This window comes from Chironomus tepperi, unplaced genomic scaffold (genome assembly GCF_022539635.2).
Source record: "Chironomus tepperi strain 1889 unplaced genomic scaffold, CSIRO-AGI_Ctep_v1 contig_376, whole genome shotgun sequence".
In the NCBI taxonomy this organism is placed as follows: Eukaryota; Metazoa; Arthropoda; class Insecta; order Diptera; family Chironomidae; genus Chironomus; species Chironomus tepperi.
The window spans coordinates 1777684-1795804 of NW_027226498.1; the positions used below are offsets into that span (position 1 = coordinate 1777684).

Genomic DNA, 18121 nt, shown 5'->3' on the forward strand with positions numbered 1-18121 from the left:
ATGGACATTGTTTTAGGGAATTGATAAAAAAGAAAAGAGAATTCGTTAATAAAGTTATACAGTTTGGCATGTAATATAGTTTAAATTATATGAATTTAATTACTTTCAACTTGAACAATTGATACAAATTATGAATTTAGGAGGATCAAATCTATAGCTAGGGTGAAACCAGCTCATTTATAATTTTAAAAGACATGAAAATTTTAGTAAATTTGAAATTTATTTTCTTTCACCTAATAGAGAGCAAAAAAATTAACTGTGACTTTTACACCATGCAGCATCATGAGATTAACATTAAAGAGATGAAAAATATAAACTGAGATACAGTAGGAGTAACAGAGAGAAAAGACAGCAAGAGCAGAAAAATCCATTTAAATTTATCTTGCTGCTTAAATCTGCTTTTATCCTTATCAAATTTGTATATGAAAATGAGAATCTATGTTGGAGCCCTTAAAGCTGTCATTTCCTTTTGTCCCCCATTTTCTCTTTTGCTCCTATCTTTATCTTACTTACTATAAGCTTGACTGTTTTTTTTTTATTTTCATTTCTTCTCGCTGTTGAGCAAATAAAGCTGGTGTACATTAAATATTATATTAATGGTTTGGAAAGGGATTGCATGAATGGCACAGTAATACACAAGGAATGGATACTTTTCTTAAACATAATAAAATATTCAATTTCAGCTAATTTTGTATACATTTAAAAAATTTAAGCTAATTATATTAGATACTTAAGTATATTGGAAGCGATTTTAAATTGGGAATTATAATTTTTTAAAGCATAATGTGAAGTGTATATTCGAGACAAGCTCACTCTTGTATTGCAAAAATATTTGTTCTTGTTAGCCAAATCAGATTCCTCATCGTAATAATTTTCAAGGATCAATTTTTCTTGAAAGTCTCCAGATGATGCTTTTGATTAAATGCGAAATTTAACAACAACAGTTTTGATTAAAAAATGAAACTCTTTTAATATTGATAAAAATACCCAATTATTTCGGGGTTTTCGGAGGTACCCGCAAATAGTTTATTTTATATATGTATCAATTATTATGTATAATAAGCAGAATACCATCAATTTTTAACATATTTTCAGATTTTCTTTCAATTTTTCTTCAAATCAAATTCAATCCAAAAGGAGTTATATCCGTAGTTCTAATGTTAAATAATAAATGAGATCGGTATTGTAGTTTAAAAAAAGTTTTAGATCACTGCTAGAAAAGTGTGTGTTTTGAAAGAGTAGACGAGGCATAGGGAGAAATTGTTGTGAAATTTTGAACGACAAACAAACATAATTTCAAAACTTTAAGATTATTTTTGAATACTGAGGCAATTAAAAATAAAAAGGATATCAAATTCTATGTATTCGATTGTATGTATGTACATAAAAAATAAGTATATACAAACAAATTTGTACATAAAAGGTTCCATGTATGCACTTGAATATTGAAATTACTCATTCCATCTAAACATCATCCAAAGTTTTGTGAAGCGAAATGAATAAATTTTCATTCATTTTATAAATGGATTGAAGCATGAAAGGAAACCCCTTTTTCGCTATTTCTTATTTTCTTCATATCAATATGTACAAGCTTGTTGAAAGCCAAAGCCAATTTTCCGAGGCAAAAAAAAATAATAAAAGAGGAAAACAGAAAAAAATGAGAGAAAATTTCCCTTGATTCCTCAATTAAACCCGAAAAAGCGGATGGGAATAAAAAGTAAAAAGAGGCATCTGATCTTTAGCGAAATAAGCTTTTATTCATCTAGCTCCTACTCTTTTCCTCTTTCAAAATATTTTTTATTCATTCAGACTATTTTTGCGTCTGTATATTGAATTTCCTATACATTTAGTCTTCATACTGAATATTTTCTTGCATTCATTAAATTAAATTGATGTTGTTAATCACTCATTCAGTGCTGTCTTTTATTCTCCTTATCTCTCAAGTACTAAATTTCTTTAAATTTGAAAGATTTATTTGATTTACAATATTCTATTAAGAAAAGAGACTTAAGATCCAGTAAGACTTAAATCGTATACAATTTATGCATCATTTTATGAATTTAGAGTTGATAAAATTACAAGAATTTTTTGATTCAATTTTAAAGTTATGAAAATATTGGAAAATCTTAATTGAAAAAATAAAGATCAAATATCCTGTAATACTGATTCAAGCAATATAAACGTATACATGTGGCAAGTGTGACTTTTAATCCCTTTAATAAGAATGAATCATGACTGTAAGAAAAATAAGAAATGAGAATACTATTATGTACGAGAATTAGGAAAAGAGAATAAGACGGCAAAAATAGGATGATTCGCTGGATGAAAATAAAATTTTAATGTGACCTACTTTGCGTCTTTTTTGTCACTCTATTGAATCCATAATGTCGTTTTGCATTTCCACTGAACACAAAAAATTCCCACCCTTCCTTCCCATTTTCTTAGCTCTTCTCTGTCTATCTTATTCACTTTCTCGTCTTCTTATTTTTCTCTTATTTCATACGCCCTTGTGATTTTCAGCAACCATCATCTAAGCAGCTTAATATCTATCTTTCTTTATTTCTACAGCATTATATTCTTCATGTTTCTACTCGCTTCAACATTTTTTTTTCTTTCTTTCTCCTTAGTTCGACTTCTTTCTTTATGGCTTGATGATATTTTTCATATGAGAGAATGAATGAAAGCTTTCATGAATGCAAGAGACATTTTTTGCTTCTTTTTCAACTACATAATTTGGATTTTAGTGAAACGATAAATTTTCGTATATTCTGCATTGTAAATGAGACATTAATTAACTTTTTTTGTTCATTCTCTAGGATTCATTTTCATTTTACGTTCCTATAAACATTATGAGAAAGAAAAAATAGATAAATAATAATATGTGGTGGTTTTAAGCACAAGAATTATCTTTGTAAATGACATTCTTTTAATTCATTTTGAAAGAAGTCTGTTTTCGCTTTTTACATATTGCTATGAAGACAAAGTAAAGGAATTACCATTTTATTGTTTGCATAAGTGGTTGAAGCGTATATTTCCTTTCAGCTTTACAGCCTATGTAAATTAATATTTCGTATTTAGCTTATCAAACTTAGGTTATTAAACTTATGCATATTTTTTGATTGTTGGTAATAATTAAGTTAATTGAATCATATATGGACTCATCAAAAATCAATTCGAGATTAAGTAACAACTGCCATGTCATATGAACGACCGTGAGCGTCGTGAACGGCCGTTTTCCGATTTTTGGTAACAACTTTAAAAAACCACTTACTGAGAGAGGATCAATAAGAACGAAGGAATAAATAAGTCTTGAATATTGGGGATGAAACTTTTTTGATTATTTTTTGTTGCTAATAATTTAATTCAGAAGCGTGGATAGTCTTTCATGCGGGAAATAGACGTTAAACTTAAACACAACAATGGAATGAGAAAGCAATTAATTTTTATATGAATTTCCAACATCATCAAGCATTAAGGATCACTTCTATTAAGTTCTTTGTTGCCATATAACGCTTCAAACTTAATGAAAATAAGGGAATACGATTTAATGATTTCTTGAAAAACAATCAGCAAGCAATTCAGAAATTTATTTACAATATATTTTAAGCCATGAAATTGAACTAAAATATTTCCGAAAAATCTCATTTAGGATCTTAAATCTTGGTTAATAGAAAGCATTCCGTTACTTTACTCTTTTGCTTATGACTTGCAATGTGATAATTCTCTATTCAATAATGTACTTTTTTTCTAATACACATAAGCATAAAGAAGTCAAAAAAGTGGAGTGAGAAAAAATGTATGAATGAAGATAAATTTTTCCTTCTTTTACTATTATAGGATATATCTAGTAAGATTCTTAAGAAGGGAAAAATGGCACGCTGGTCATTAGGGTGAGTCAAGTTAATTAATGTTATCCAAGTTGGAAGTAATTAATTTAATTAGATAAAGAAATGGAATTTATTAAAAAAGGAAATAAAAGTATATAAAATCAAGTGCTGATTCCGAAAATAAGATAAATAACAAAATTCATTTTGTACTTACTTTCTCAAATTTATCTTTATTTTTAACATGCTGCGCTACAAAACGTGAAGCTTCCATCGTTTTCTCCATTTCACGATATGATGGCTTCTCGAATGTTGGACTCACGTCACCACAACAATTTGGACTCAAATCATTGATTCCGGGACTAAAAAGTTCTTCGTCACCACTTGATAGTGGCAATGGCAGTGCTGGCAATGGGGGCTCACCAAATCGTGATGGTGGCAGCGCTAGAAATGAACAAGAGACAATTTAATTAAACTTTTTATTCGAAAAAAACAATCAAAAGCTTTGGAAAGTTCTTAAAATTTCCATTCAAAAATGCAATTGTGAAAAGATTCAACAAATTTACACGGATCACATAAAATTTGTGTGGATCGTGCATATTGCAAATTACGAGACCAATGTTTCCATTATTAAATCGAGAAAATTTAATTTAAACTTTTCCCCAAGCACGATTTGAGTAAATGTATGTGTTCTTGATGATAGTGAAAAGAGAAAGAGTATAAAGGAAATCCATTGAATTGCTATTTCATAAAGCGCATTTCTAAATGCAGAATTGTTTTATGTACAAAATTAATGCTGTAATTTATGTTGAAATTTTGGTAAACTTTTCTGACAATTAAATATGTAAACCTCAAAAATTTAAGATTTTATGGTGTAATGCAAATCCAGCCAAACTTATTAAGTCAATTCACATTCATAAATACAAACTTTATAGAAAAACTTGCTATACACATATTATAAAACTGGAAGCGAGAAAGCAATCGAAACAAAACTTTGTCATTGAATCTCTCAGCATCCTTTTTTATTTTATTAATTTGCGTCCATTGTCTCTCTAAATTTTTGGCTGTTTTGTTCTCAATTTCATTTAATCTTTATCATAGCAGACGTGAATTTACATATGAATTTATATAGACATGAATATTATCGTATGCCTTGGCAATTCACATATAGAATATTTCACATGCTGAGTTTTCTAATTGCCAATTTAACTCCAGGCTTTAATATTTTAATTCAATATTATAAATTACATTTTCCATATTTTTCGTTGAAATGAATGATGAAAGAGAAAGGAGTGGCACAAATAAATCTCAGAATGAACATATTTTATTCGTTTATCATAAGCGACTAATTGGAATGGATACATTAATTTTCATATTTCTCCCAACACCACAATCTCTTCTCAATAATATTTATGGAACATTGCCTCTTAAATGTTTCTATTAAAGCGAAAGACGCTTTCATATTTTGTATGGAAAGAGATGAAACTGATGCGAAAGAAAAATGGAAAAATAGAGAGAAATAGGAATGAATGAATCATTAATTGTTCGTCATTTCTTTTTTCTTTCCTTTCTTTTGCGAGATTATGCCATTTGAGAAATTGAATGATTAATTACAGTTTTGACCTAAGGCAACTACCATTAGGAATGTGTAAATTGATTGACAAGGTTAGTTATGCAATAGTTGGTTGAAACATTCAAAAATACTTTGTAAAACTTTTTCTTTACAGAATTCTGTCAGACATAATGATGAAGCAAAATTTCAATAGAAATTTGTAGCTAGAAATTTTTTTGAGTTTTAGAATTTCATTCAATACGATTATTTTGATTAATTGAATGCTATACTTCTACATAATTGCTTCAACAATTAATTGTCAACTTATGAGTTGTGTAATTTAAATTAAATATTTTGAAGGATTTTTGGAAACGATTTCCTAAAAAACCTTTTGTCTCAGTATAAATAAATTAATAAAATAACAAAACAATTCCATACATTGGTTCCATTCAATTTTTAAAAACCACAAAACCATTGTTTCAGAATCTAATATTGTGCCATAAAATTGATTTTTAGAATCTAAGAAACCATTACTTTTTCAATTTCATTTTTCTTGATTTACACCACTGATATAAAGTTCAGTTTGTATTAAATTACGAGTTTAGATTATCTATTACCAGTATTTTCTGTATTATCGATAAAATTTATTGCACATTCAATCCATGTCACCACTAACTATTAATTTCAATGAGTTTATCGACCTCACAATCAATCCATATTATGGAACAATAAATACAACCTTGCTGCACACATTACTTCATCTCATCATCGATCAATTGAAACTGTCGTCGTGTCTGGTTGAGTTTCATGGGAACGGAAGTGCATTGATTGAAAATCAAATTTTATGCAATAAAAGTTATCAGTGTGGATTGAAAATAAAGCAGTTTGAAGTTGAACAGGAAATTGACGAAGGAAATTCAAATGGCAATGAATATAAAAATTTAAAAAGAGGGAATCGAATTGAAATTGAGGAAGGAATAGATGAGAAGAGAAAATTATTTGCAATCGCAGATATTTTAGAGCAAAATAATCAATCCTCCACTCCTATCGGTTATCCATTAGAGCCCATTCAACCAATATCGATTGAAGATTTTAAATCGTTTGAAACCAAAGTCAATAGCATTCATGATATAATTTCTAATGTGATGCCAAGTGATAGCACTATTATAGAGGAAAATGAGCAAACTGGTAATTCAATGAAGGCAATGATTGATCTAGTCAATGCTTCCAAACGCATTGATGCTTTAGAAATTGGATTACAACACATGGCAGAAGTATTAAAAAAGGGTCAATGTGAAAAACTTCAATTTGACGAAATTCATAAGAAAATTGAAGAAATTCATAGGAAAATTGATGAAAAGATTTTAAAAATTGAAAATCGCGAATCAAAACGTGATTCTAGGGCTAAAGATATCCAAGAAGATCATATTGCGGCTACTAAAGAAGCATTTGACACTGTAAAACATAAATTGAATTACTTGGAGGACGCGATAGATAATATAAATTGTAAGTGCAATGACGATGATTTTGAGATTCTTTTGTTTGATCATTTTTATGAGAAAATCGTGACGAGTTTGGAACCAAAATTTACAACTATAAAGGACGATATGGAGAATATGCAGAATGATTATAGTGATAAATATGATGAGTTGACAGCTGATATAATGGATTATAGAGAATCAATTTCAGAACGTCTACAGAAAAATGAAGCCAATTTATGGAATTCTCTAAAAGAAATTCAACAAATTTTTAATACGAAATTAAACAAAAGTGAAATTATTGAATTGAAGATATACATTAAAGAAATTTTGAATAATTTAGAGGAAAAGATTAAGAACATTGATTGTAATCGAGCCATAGCTGCGGGAATTAAAGAAAAAATTTTCAAAGACATCACTTGCATTTCATGCGGCGATAAAGTCATACAAATTGACGATCCTATGGCAACGACAACACAAATGTTTAGCAGGGTTTCTTCAAAGCGGACAACTGCAGTTGATAATCAGCAAATTAACCTTTCTGAATTGAAAACAAGGATGTGCGGAGGAAATCATACGATAACAAAGCCAACGGAACGAATTTTTCGGTCAGTATGCAAGTCAAAAAATGAAATATAATTTCATGAGAAATGGAACAATCCTTTTGATTAAAATTTGGATATGAAATAAATGTATGGAAATGAGCTTGGCAGCTTCAAATTTATTTCTTTTTAATTTTTACATAGCCTTCATTTTTTTAAAAAAATTTATAAAGAAAAATTTGCCAACATTTGGATCCCCTTCAGCATTAAAGGGATTCGGCATTTAGATATCTGTAATCTGTGACATAACAACGTCAATAGACATAAACTATGATAATATTTCTGGATTTATGTAGGTAATATGTCAGAAAATCCTATTTAGATAAACTATTGAAAAAATATGTAAAGTTAAATATAAATCTTTTGAATGTAGTATTCGACTCCGTGTCACAGAAAATATCAAAAAGCTTCAGCAAAATTTAATATATTCTATGAATGTTTTTATGTGTGTATAAATGCTCCTCTTCTTCTTCCCATTTTCATTCTTTTTTTTCTATTTGACAGCAGAGGCATAACAACATTTTCAGCTCGTTATTTAATTTATATTTTAATGTGATGGGATGTCGAGAGAGGGAATGGTTGAAATGTGTAATATAACAGAAGAGCATCACAAATCCTTGACACAGAAATTATTCATGTTTTTGTGTATGGATGAGTTTTTGTTTGTACGATGCCGCATGTACGATGGTTTTGTATGTGATGAAAGAACTTGGCGCATCAGCAAGAATAAATTGTAATACATTCATTCACATAAAAATGCTTTTAAGGAGGCCGTATGAGACCAAGTCGACCCTTTCTAGCTAAAATCTCCATCCCACCCGAATAAACAAACATGTAGAAATATTTTCATCCATTTATTTCATATACATGTATAATGCAAAAGAACAACATTAAAACTGCTACTTTTTGGCTGGTACTTCATTATATATGTCTTATGCTGTATCCATAATGTTAAATTAAGTTGAAATACTGTCTACATTCTAATATCTAATAATGTTATGTTATGTTGTCTCTCTTCTAATCTTATTAGATTCTAATGTATTATGTCAGGGTTAGGAAACCTTTTTACGAGCCACGATACACTTTGACATTAGAAATTTGAATAAAGAAATTTACACACACACACATACACTAGAGTGCCGTGAAATACAGGTTGCCTACCACTGTATTACATGAAAGGCAATTCATGTATTTATTTATGTATAAGCATTCATTTAATTTCTTCATTCCAACACGCTATTTTACTTTATTTATTGGATGTTTATTTACAATTCCTCTCTTTTGCACACACATATGTTCATTTCTTTTTATTATTGTTATTTTTCCGCCTGAGTTTGACATTTGGATACACAAAAGGGAGTGATCTGGATATATGCTTAACTGCTGTAATAGTTTAATTTTTATCTTGGAAAAAAAACTTGCGGAAGCTATGCTTAAAGCCAATAATAACAGTTTACTCATGCGTAAAAATAGATAAATCGTATTGCTCTATTAACGAAGAGGATCAAATCATATAGTATTGTCGATGATTAGACAATGAAGAATAGAAACAATATATTGCATAAATCTTGTCTCGATAATTTGGGTTAGTTTTACTTAAGATATATCGATGCTCTTATATTAAAATCTTGACGTTTTTAACAGTCAGTTGAATTTTTTAAGCATATCCGAGGGACACAATTGAAGAAGACTTTGCCATGAAGCTTTTAAAACTCTTTCATAGCTCTTTTATCAAAATCACATTTCGTGTTTGTTGATTGTAGCATAAAATTTTATTCTAGGTAAATTGGACATGCAATTTATATTACATAGTTCTTATATTGTTGTGTGTATCAAATATAGTTCATTGTTATTGATCAAAAGAAAATAATTAAGGATAACCAGAATAAAAAGGAAGAAATAAATAACAAAATGTAGATACTGCTCTATGTATAGTTCCTATGCATTCACAAGATGAATGGTTCGCTTTTTGAGCAAGTGAAGCAAATGAAATTGGCTGAGAAGATTAAAATGCTTGTTCATTTTTTTCCTATTTCTACAAGATGTATGTAAAAGTATATAGCTTATGTACAATTTTTGTATGACTCATATGAGAAAATAAGGAATTTCTTTAGATGATGATTTTATATTATACAAGGAAGTAATTTAATATTCTCATATGCTTTTACAAAAAATAAATAAAGAAACGGCTGGAAATGAACTTGAGTCTCATTAACTCTCATTGCATGATATTCCCATTGCTTCATTTTTCCGTTTCATATTATACATCGCAATTACTTAACTAGGATTTACTAAGTTTAATCAATTTCATGTATGGCTGTGTATGAATGTACGTACATATATGTGATTTTTGCTAAGCTTCATTTAATGTCTAATGAGGCCATTTGTGCGCTTAAATCAAGCTTTCTTCATACTAATTTCATTTCATTGTGATAATTTTTACTGACTATGGTTTTAGTATGAACAGCAGTGCTTGCTTTGGAATTATACAGAAAATGTATAATCTTCAACCAATCCAAGTTGGATGAAACCGCAATTTAACAAGATTTTACCCCAAAAGAATCTAAAAACTCATACATATTTTGTTTGCATCATAGCCATTGGATGGCAAGGCATATTAAATTTTTAACCAATTTAAAATTATAATGTGATAACTGTTAGACCTACCTGGTATATCAAAATCAGTACTAAATTTGTTTGTACAAAATGGTGAATATTTTTCCACATTAGGTGGAACATGGAACACATCGGTTAACACTTCTGGCGGCTGTTCTTCGTGCGCCTCATCATTTTTCGGTCTTTCTATGCACAATATTTTAGGTAGATAGTCGATGAATATTCGTTGAACCCATGGCGCCATTTTGTGCGTCACCGGCGATCTATTGTAAGTATATATATGATAATTTGATTTTCTATGAATAGTATGGCATGAGACTTACCGAAAATTAACATTTAACACAGCAATTGTAACTACTACCGAAAGTGTAACTAGCATCATAGTAAAGAGTAGATATTTTCCCAACAATGGAACAGTTAATGACGTCGGTGGAATAATTTCAACAAGCAGTAAAAAGAACACGGTGAGTGATAGCAAAATGCTGATACACAATGATATTTTCTCGCCACTATCCGAAGGTAAATAGAAAACTAGTACTGATAACATTGATATGCCAACACATGGTATAATTAAATTAACCGTATAAAACAATGTTTTCCTTCTAATTGTTATATTAAAAACTGAAATTGAAAATAATTTTTTAAATTAATATGCGAATTAAATTTTATAGTTTTCAAAACTTACTTATATCCTGTGAAGAAATAAAGATTAAAAATGGAAAAAATAGAATAAATGATTAATGTATTGACGCATTTTAATTTTATAAATAGATTAAACATTATGCTGTATTTGTCCTCCAATATTCGAATTAAATTATGTACATAATGCTGAATAATTTACAAAAGAGATTTCTGACCACTCATATTTTCTTCATTAACTGCTCAATAAATTTTCAGATGGCAACATTTCGAATTTTTACATAATAAATGAAGTAAAAAATAACACCGCATAATAATTACAAAATTATCAACATCATCCACTTTTATCTCTCTCGAGCCATGAGACTTAATTAAATGCATTAATTACGAAAAAATTATTTATTAATTTGAGTTCAGTAATGCATTAATGAGATAAATACTATTCAAGCCTGTCATTTAAAAGTAAATGACATAAAATCGATGAGTCTGGTCTCAAATCATTATCATTGCAATAATTCGAATATTTTACTTGAAATGGACAAAATTTTAATCAAATTAAAAATATTTTTATGGTGAAACTCACGGGATAAGGTTCCTGTAAAGCAGATGTAAATGAAAGGATAATTAGTTGCTATTCCTAATCAATTATGCAATTAGATTACATACCTCACAACATGAGTAGAACTGAATGAATTGATGATAAAGAAAAGTAGAGGAATGTAATTAATTATTCATCCAATCAGTCATTAATTGCATTAAAGTTTACCTTCTCATTTCTAACAGCAGGCACCTTAAGGATTTCCCATTCAACTGATATATAATAATCCTGTAGATCTATTCCTACATCAATAACATCTGAGTCAGGCGATTGAAGTAAATGTCGCAGGTCAATCTTTTAATATTGACAGAGATTATTGGGCCATTGCGTGTAGATGAAAAGATGATAGAAATAAAAATGAGGATTAAATTGAAGAATTACGAATTTTTTTAGTCTTGTCTGCACAGCAGGTAGAAATAGTTCAAATGGCTTAGAAAATCTTCCTTTCAGTTAGTTCATCATCAGTTTTAATATTGTTATGTTCAAGAGTATCAACAGCAAAAAAGAAGACTTTGGGGGAAAATGAAGTTATTGGAATGTTGAAAACAATAATCAAATCATCAAATACGCACATCATAATTTATCTTTCATCATAATCATATTTCACTTCATCAATCGTCAACATAAATCTCCAATGAAATCTCAAAATAAGAAACAAAAAATAACGCACGAAGCAAAAGGAAACAAAATGAAGTAAAACTTTTTATCATGAATATGTATGTATATCTCTATTTGATGAGTGCGTGCATTAATCAAGGAATATGTAGAAGAATCTATGGTTAAGTCTATAGACTCACTTATAGTTCGTACAATTGTGGAATGTACGTGAGCCCTTCTGATTAATTTCGTATATTTATGTGAAAGTTTTCTTCTCTTCCATTTGTATTTTTACTTTCCTTTCAATCTAGAATAGTAGCACAAAATTCAATGTACTCATAATTAAAGTCCTTTTTTGTTTATTCTTCTTTTTTCCCTACCGTATATATATGTGTGTATACTGGTGATTTAAGGATTTCTGCTTAATTTTCATTTCGCCCCTCCACTTAAGAAAACATGACTTGATGTTGTGTATACATTCACAATCATTTTATTAATGTATATGCCCTCAAATGTATATGTACATGAAATTGAATTACAAAATCAGGAAAAAAGAGAAAAAAATGGCCTAAAGTCAATGTCTTTCTCCTTTTTTTGCTCTTGAATTCTTTATTTGGTTTGTATATAAACATACATAAACCGAAATGAATACTGAAAGGCTAAACTAAGTCGAGTGATTGGCTGGAAGAAGTAAAGGCATCATTAAGATTGATATACATTCAGTCTGAATATGGTGCCACAGGAATTGCTTTACTTCTTGATTGACCAAAATTTGAACTCGTTCCACCCATCAAATTCCAATAGTCAGAAACGAATTATTATATAACATAATGTATTAGAAATACCTTAACGGTAATAAAATTATTATTATTATTATTATACATACCATATAGCCATCATAGGTCCATGATCCAAACTAAAAATATTATTATCATCATTATTGTCATCGTCGTCGTCATCATCGTTTGAAGATTATAGAAAGGAATAATATATAAAAGGACATATAACATATTAGTTAAGTCCGTTATGCCACAATAAACATCAACAGAGATACAGAAAAAAATGCTTTAGGGAATATATGAATGAGTATTTATTTCCTCATTCTATCCTTTTTTTTGACTACATATTTGTTACTAACCTTCATCAGACATGTTTGTTCGTCAAATGGAAAGTACTCTACATCGATTTCGCAAAATGATTTATAGATTGCTCTGTGGATGAGAATGAAAAACGAAAGTTTTGGGAATTATAATTTTCAGTTCCATTGGATTATTGTATACTTGTTTAACAAAATTTGAAAGCTTATTTGTATAAATCTCTAAGATCTTTTAAGTCTTGAGATGTTTAATTTTGTATATAAAATACAATAAAATTTTAAATCCAGATCTTATGGTGGAATTATATAATATTAAAATAACAAAAGCTACTCACGGTGGCTTCCAGAGTACTTTTCCTGTATGGTGAAGTATTGCTTTTGTCATTATTGTTACTTCATAGTTTCCATCCGCACTGATTATATAAAGTGAAGCATTTAAAGGAAAAATGGAATTAAGAAAATTATTGTTAGTGTAAAATTGAACAATTTTGCTTTTAAGGGTGTTGAAAATGGCACAAACCTAAGTGCTGAGTACATAAAAGTATTAAATTGATTGAACAATTGATACTTACTTATTGTATAAAACGATATCAGGAAGCCTGCATGAAAAAGATATGGTATAACGAGAATGAATAAAATGTGCTAGAGCTGCATTTAAAATTATGAATTTTACATACCATATATGTTCAGATGGTACATGAAGAGTATCTACACCACCATAATCGTCTGGATTCCATTTTAATTTATAATCATTCCACTCCTAATGAAAATAATTGTTAGTAATGTATTTATGTGATAGCGGTTACATCATCAGAGTCATCATTGTCATCATTATTTGATATAAGAAAACAAAATTTTGACAAGATACAAAAGAAAGAGGAAAGGATGAAAAGAGAAAAAGTCATTTAATGGAGATGTTTTAGCGTAATCTAATTGAATTTTCATGCGATGTAAACAAGATTTTCCTTTTTGCCCATTCTTTCTTCATCTTTTATCCGAAATATGGAAGTACACAAATTGCCTTAAATTCATTTTCACTTTAAGAATTCTCATTTCATGCTGAAGGAAATTAAATATAAGTAAATTCTTTATGGTGACACAATGACACATCACTTTTTATTTTTTACTTTTGGTATAAATATATTCTATTCCACTTCTTGTTTTCCATTGAAAGCTTACGCAGCAAATATTGTGGTAAGAAACGTAACAAAAATTCAATTAAATATTTGAAAAATGATAAACAAAAGAGCTTATTCCTTTCAACAATGAGAATTGGATTGTCAACGAAGATTTTACGAGAAAAGAATAGTTCCCTTGAGAACATAAAATGAAATTATCAAAAACAAATTGCTTTTTCATGAAAAACAAAAAAAAGAAAGAATTTTCTTTTCGAAATCGAATTGAATTGAAACGTAAATTTTTAATGACTATGGTGTTTTCATTATTCAAAACAACCTTTTGTTGAGCAAACAATAGGAAAAAAGTTTTTAATATTGTAGTTGTAGATTGCGCCAAAAAATTTAACTTTTTATTAAATTCTATTTCATTCGATTGAACTTTTCAGCATTTCAATAAAAAAAGAGTCACGTTTTTAGTTCATTTTTGTAAACTTGTTTGTTTGTCTAAAATTCATCGCGTCTAAAATTTATTTTCTGAGTATAATATTGTGAGATTGTTGGTACATTCTGTAAGGTCATATATTCTATTGATTTTGGTTTAAGTTATCTTGTTCAAAATTATTGGAAATACTTTTAACAATGCTTATCATAGAAATCAATGGTGATTTTTAGGCACAAATATATTTCCAAAAGAATACAAATTCATTTTGTTGAAAAATTCGATTCAAAATGTAAAATAAATTTACACGGAAAGATAAATGAAAAAGTAAATAGGAAATGTGGCAACAGAGAGATCCTTAATTTAAAAAAGAATTTAATATATATTCAGGAATTTTAAATTCACAATGAAAAGAATTTTTTTATACATTGGACTTTTTTATGGAGGTATTCAAAAAATTCAATTTTTTCCATGTCAAAATATTCGAATAAAAAAGGCTTTGAAGTAAATGTATATATACTGACAGATAAAATGAATGAAAAAATTTGTAAAGGTAATTCAGTTAAGAGATTTTAAAATATTGTTTCATATGTGCGATATAATATTGAATATGCAGATGAGATTTAACAGTGCAAAAAAAAACTTGATCATCATTAAAGAGATAACTTAATTTCAATACAGGAGTTTTAAATCTCGCTTGATTAACAGTAATGTTGGACTCAACGAGAACTTTAATATTTTTACTGAAACAGTTGAATTAATCTATATTAAATACTATTTAGAGGTGATGTGGCCAAAAAACTTTAGACTGTGCTTTTTTGCCGAAACTATGCTTTAAACTGTTCAAGTACTGTTGTGTCTCAAAGCCTCAATTCATGTTTTCTAAGTACTTCAGAATTCAATGTCAATTTTAAGATTTTAGTTGAAATATTAAGAAAACATAAATCATAGCACTTAATGCACAGATACACAGTGTGTTTGAAAAATTGAGAAAACATGATTTCTGACCAATCTAATGCACGCATTTGCGTAGAAGTTAGAATAAAATTATGGCTGCTTTTCTTAAATGGATTTCAAATTTTTCTTCCTTGCTTTTTTGTTATTTTTTTCATACAAATAAAATCAGTATAAAAAATTAATTTCATTAATAAAAATTTCATTATCATACTTCTGTGTACGTTTACAAAAGAGAAAGTATATATGAATTTTACAAAATATTCTGATAATATTCTGCACAGTATTGTGTTTGACAAATGGTTCATTGTAGAATAATCTTTATGCAAATGTTGCGCCTCATTCTTCTCGAGATCGTTAAAATTTCATGGAGTTATATATGAAAATTTTCATTGCTTATGTATGTGAGAGCTCAGTTTTTAGTAGCGCAAATGGTGGGAAAATGAGAATAATAAGAATGAATGAGCGTTGGAAAAAACTGTGAGGTAAAAAAGTAAAAAGAGAGAAGAAAGGAAACTCAATACTCACTTGCTCCACCCAGACATTTGTTGTCATTATCTGAAGTAAAGTAAGAAAAAAAATATTTTTTCAGCATCACTACTGTTGTTGAAAGCAAGCATAATATTACCTGATTTTTAAGATTCTGTGATGGAAAATTGCGATGACGTAAGGTGTGATGAAAAACAAATTTAATGTTAATTGAATTCGCATAGGAAAGAAAAGAAAGATGTTATGATATTCAAGTTAATATTCTGTATATCGGTATACATTATAAAAATTTGAAAAAATAAATTATGTGCAAATGTGAATATAATAACATCATATCATATTCACGAATAACATTAAACAGAAAAATGAAAATGAAAAAATGTAAAAATAATAACTTTAATAACAGTCAAAAAATTCTGTCAACTTCACTGAACAGAGTGTATATATATGTAGAAGTGATGATAATAAAATAAGAATAATAAAAAATGAAAGATGAAAAAGTTATTTCAATTTGTATGCAAATAAATGAATATATTATAACCGTAAATTGGAAATCATTTTCACACCAGAAAAGTATTCAGCAAATAGAAATAACTCCAGATTAAATCGTATATATAATTCACTCTCGAATGTCTTTTAATTTTTAATTATCATATAATTGATTTCATTTTTAATTTAAGTTCTGTTGATTTTAATAAAGTGCGACATATTCACACCGTTTCATGATGTGAATATCAAAAAGTTCTTTTATGTAATGGTGCGAGCATGTTTGAAGAAGCGTAAACTGCCTCTTTACCAGTTTACTTTTATAAATGTGTCGAAATTACTTCTAAGTTTTGGAAAATCAACACTACTTACGACTTCTATCAATTGTGATAATTTTAAACCCATTTTCACCGTTAAACGATCCGAATTGTTACCTGTGAAGCAAGAATAATAAAATGCATGAAAATCATGTTTTGAGACTATTAAAATCACTGTTCAAATATTATTAAATCTAATCAAAGATCTTAAGTAGTAATGAACGCCCATGTAACCAGAATGTTCCATATGCATTACATTAACGTTCGTAAGGAACATTGTAATACATTTGGAACATTTTGGTTACATGGATGTGATCTTTAGATTTCAATTTTAAAACCATTAAAGTTATCCAGATAATCTTCCAACATTCACATGTTTAAAGAGTATCAGAATAATTGTAAAAATCCAATTAAAATTACTTCCCATATCGTTTGACCAAAATTGGCTCAATTATTATATATTTAATGTTATACATACCCACAGGCCTTATCAATCGATTGTAATTGCTTAATAGATCGTCATATAAACGTTTTGAATCTGGATTGGCCTTTCCAATAGTAAACTGTAACGCTATGAACACAGCCGCAAGAAAAACGCTCCCCATTTTAGGCCAGGTCCACCCCTAAAAATAAAGAAAGAAGAGAAAATTAATGAAATTTAATTTTTAAATGAATTTTTCTGCCAATTTATCTTTACGATAACAATATTTGCATCCTTAACTATTTTAATGAAAAATAAATATTCAAAGCCAAAATCAAAATCATTAAATTTTCAAAGCGCTTTCTTTTTCGATGATGAAAATCCAATTATCAAAGTATGGCAAATATGAGGGTAACTTGATGAATGTATTAAAAACATGAGCCGTAAAGACGAGTCTCGATAGCGAGAGAAAACAGAAATCCCCGAAAGTAATTAAAAATCTCAAAGAATTTTTTTAGCATAAAACTTTCAACATTATAATTTTAATATTTTTTTCTGACATTTTTTTTACTTTTGTTCTTATACCCTCATGCTTTTATCTTGATATTTTATACGAAAGTTACAGTTAAACTTTCTTTTTGTTTGTGGTGTTGACGTTGCTAGATCAAATTAATATTCACATAATGAAAAATATCAAAATTCAGTATACTTGTTAACGAGTACACTCTTTTTTTATGGGAGAGTTATATCATTTTTATTAGTCTGTCTCAACTTGTAACTTTTTTATGCATCCAAAGCATTTTTGTTACCCGACACATGTGTACAATTACCACCTGACTAATATCAAAATTCAATTTAAAATTTCATTCTTATTATAAAATTAATGCACAATTTT

At 28.5% G+C, this 18121-nt stretch overlaps 1 protein-coding gene across 1 annotated transcript in view; it reads right to left on the reverse strand.

The window, feature by feature from the left end:
- The window catches only part of nAChRalpha1 (nicotinic acetylcholine receptor alpha1), a 38400-nt gene that overhangs the window by 310 nt on the left and 19969 nt on the right, over positions 1-18121 (reverse strand). Inside the window, 16 exon segments of the mRNA XM_070647225.1 lie at positions 4042-4268; positions 10124-10335; positions 10396-10693; positions 10758-10764; positions 11295-11306; positions 11378-11395; positions 11478-11603; positions 12793-12822; positions 13045-13117; positions 13338-13415; positions 13575-13601; positions 13680-13762; positions 16042-16071; positions 16142-16156; positions 16861-16922; positions 17284-17428. Of these exon segments, the coding sequence (XP_070503326.1) occupies positions 4042-4268; positions 10124-10335; positions 10396-10693; positions 10758-10764; positions 11295-11306; positions 11378-11395; positions 11478-11603; positions 12793-12822; positions 13045-13117; positions 13338-13415; positions 13575-13601; positions 13680-13762; positions 16042-16071; positions 16142-16156; positions 16861-16922; positions 17284-17410 (1425 nt within the window). The 5' untranslated portion in view covers positions 17411-17428.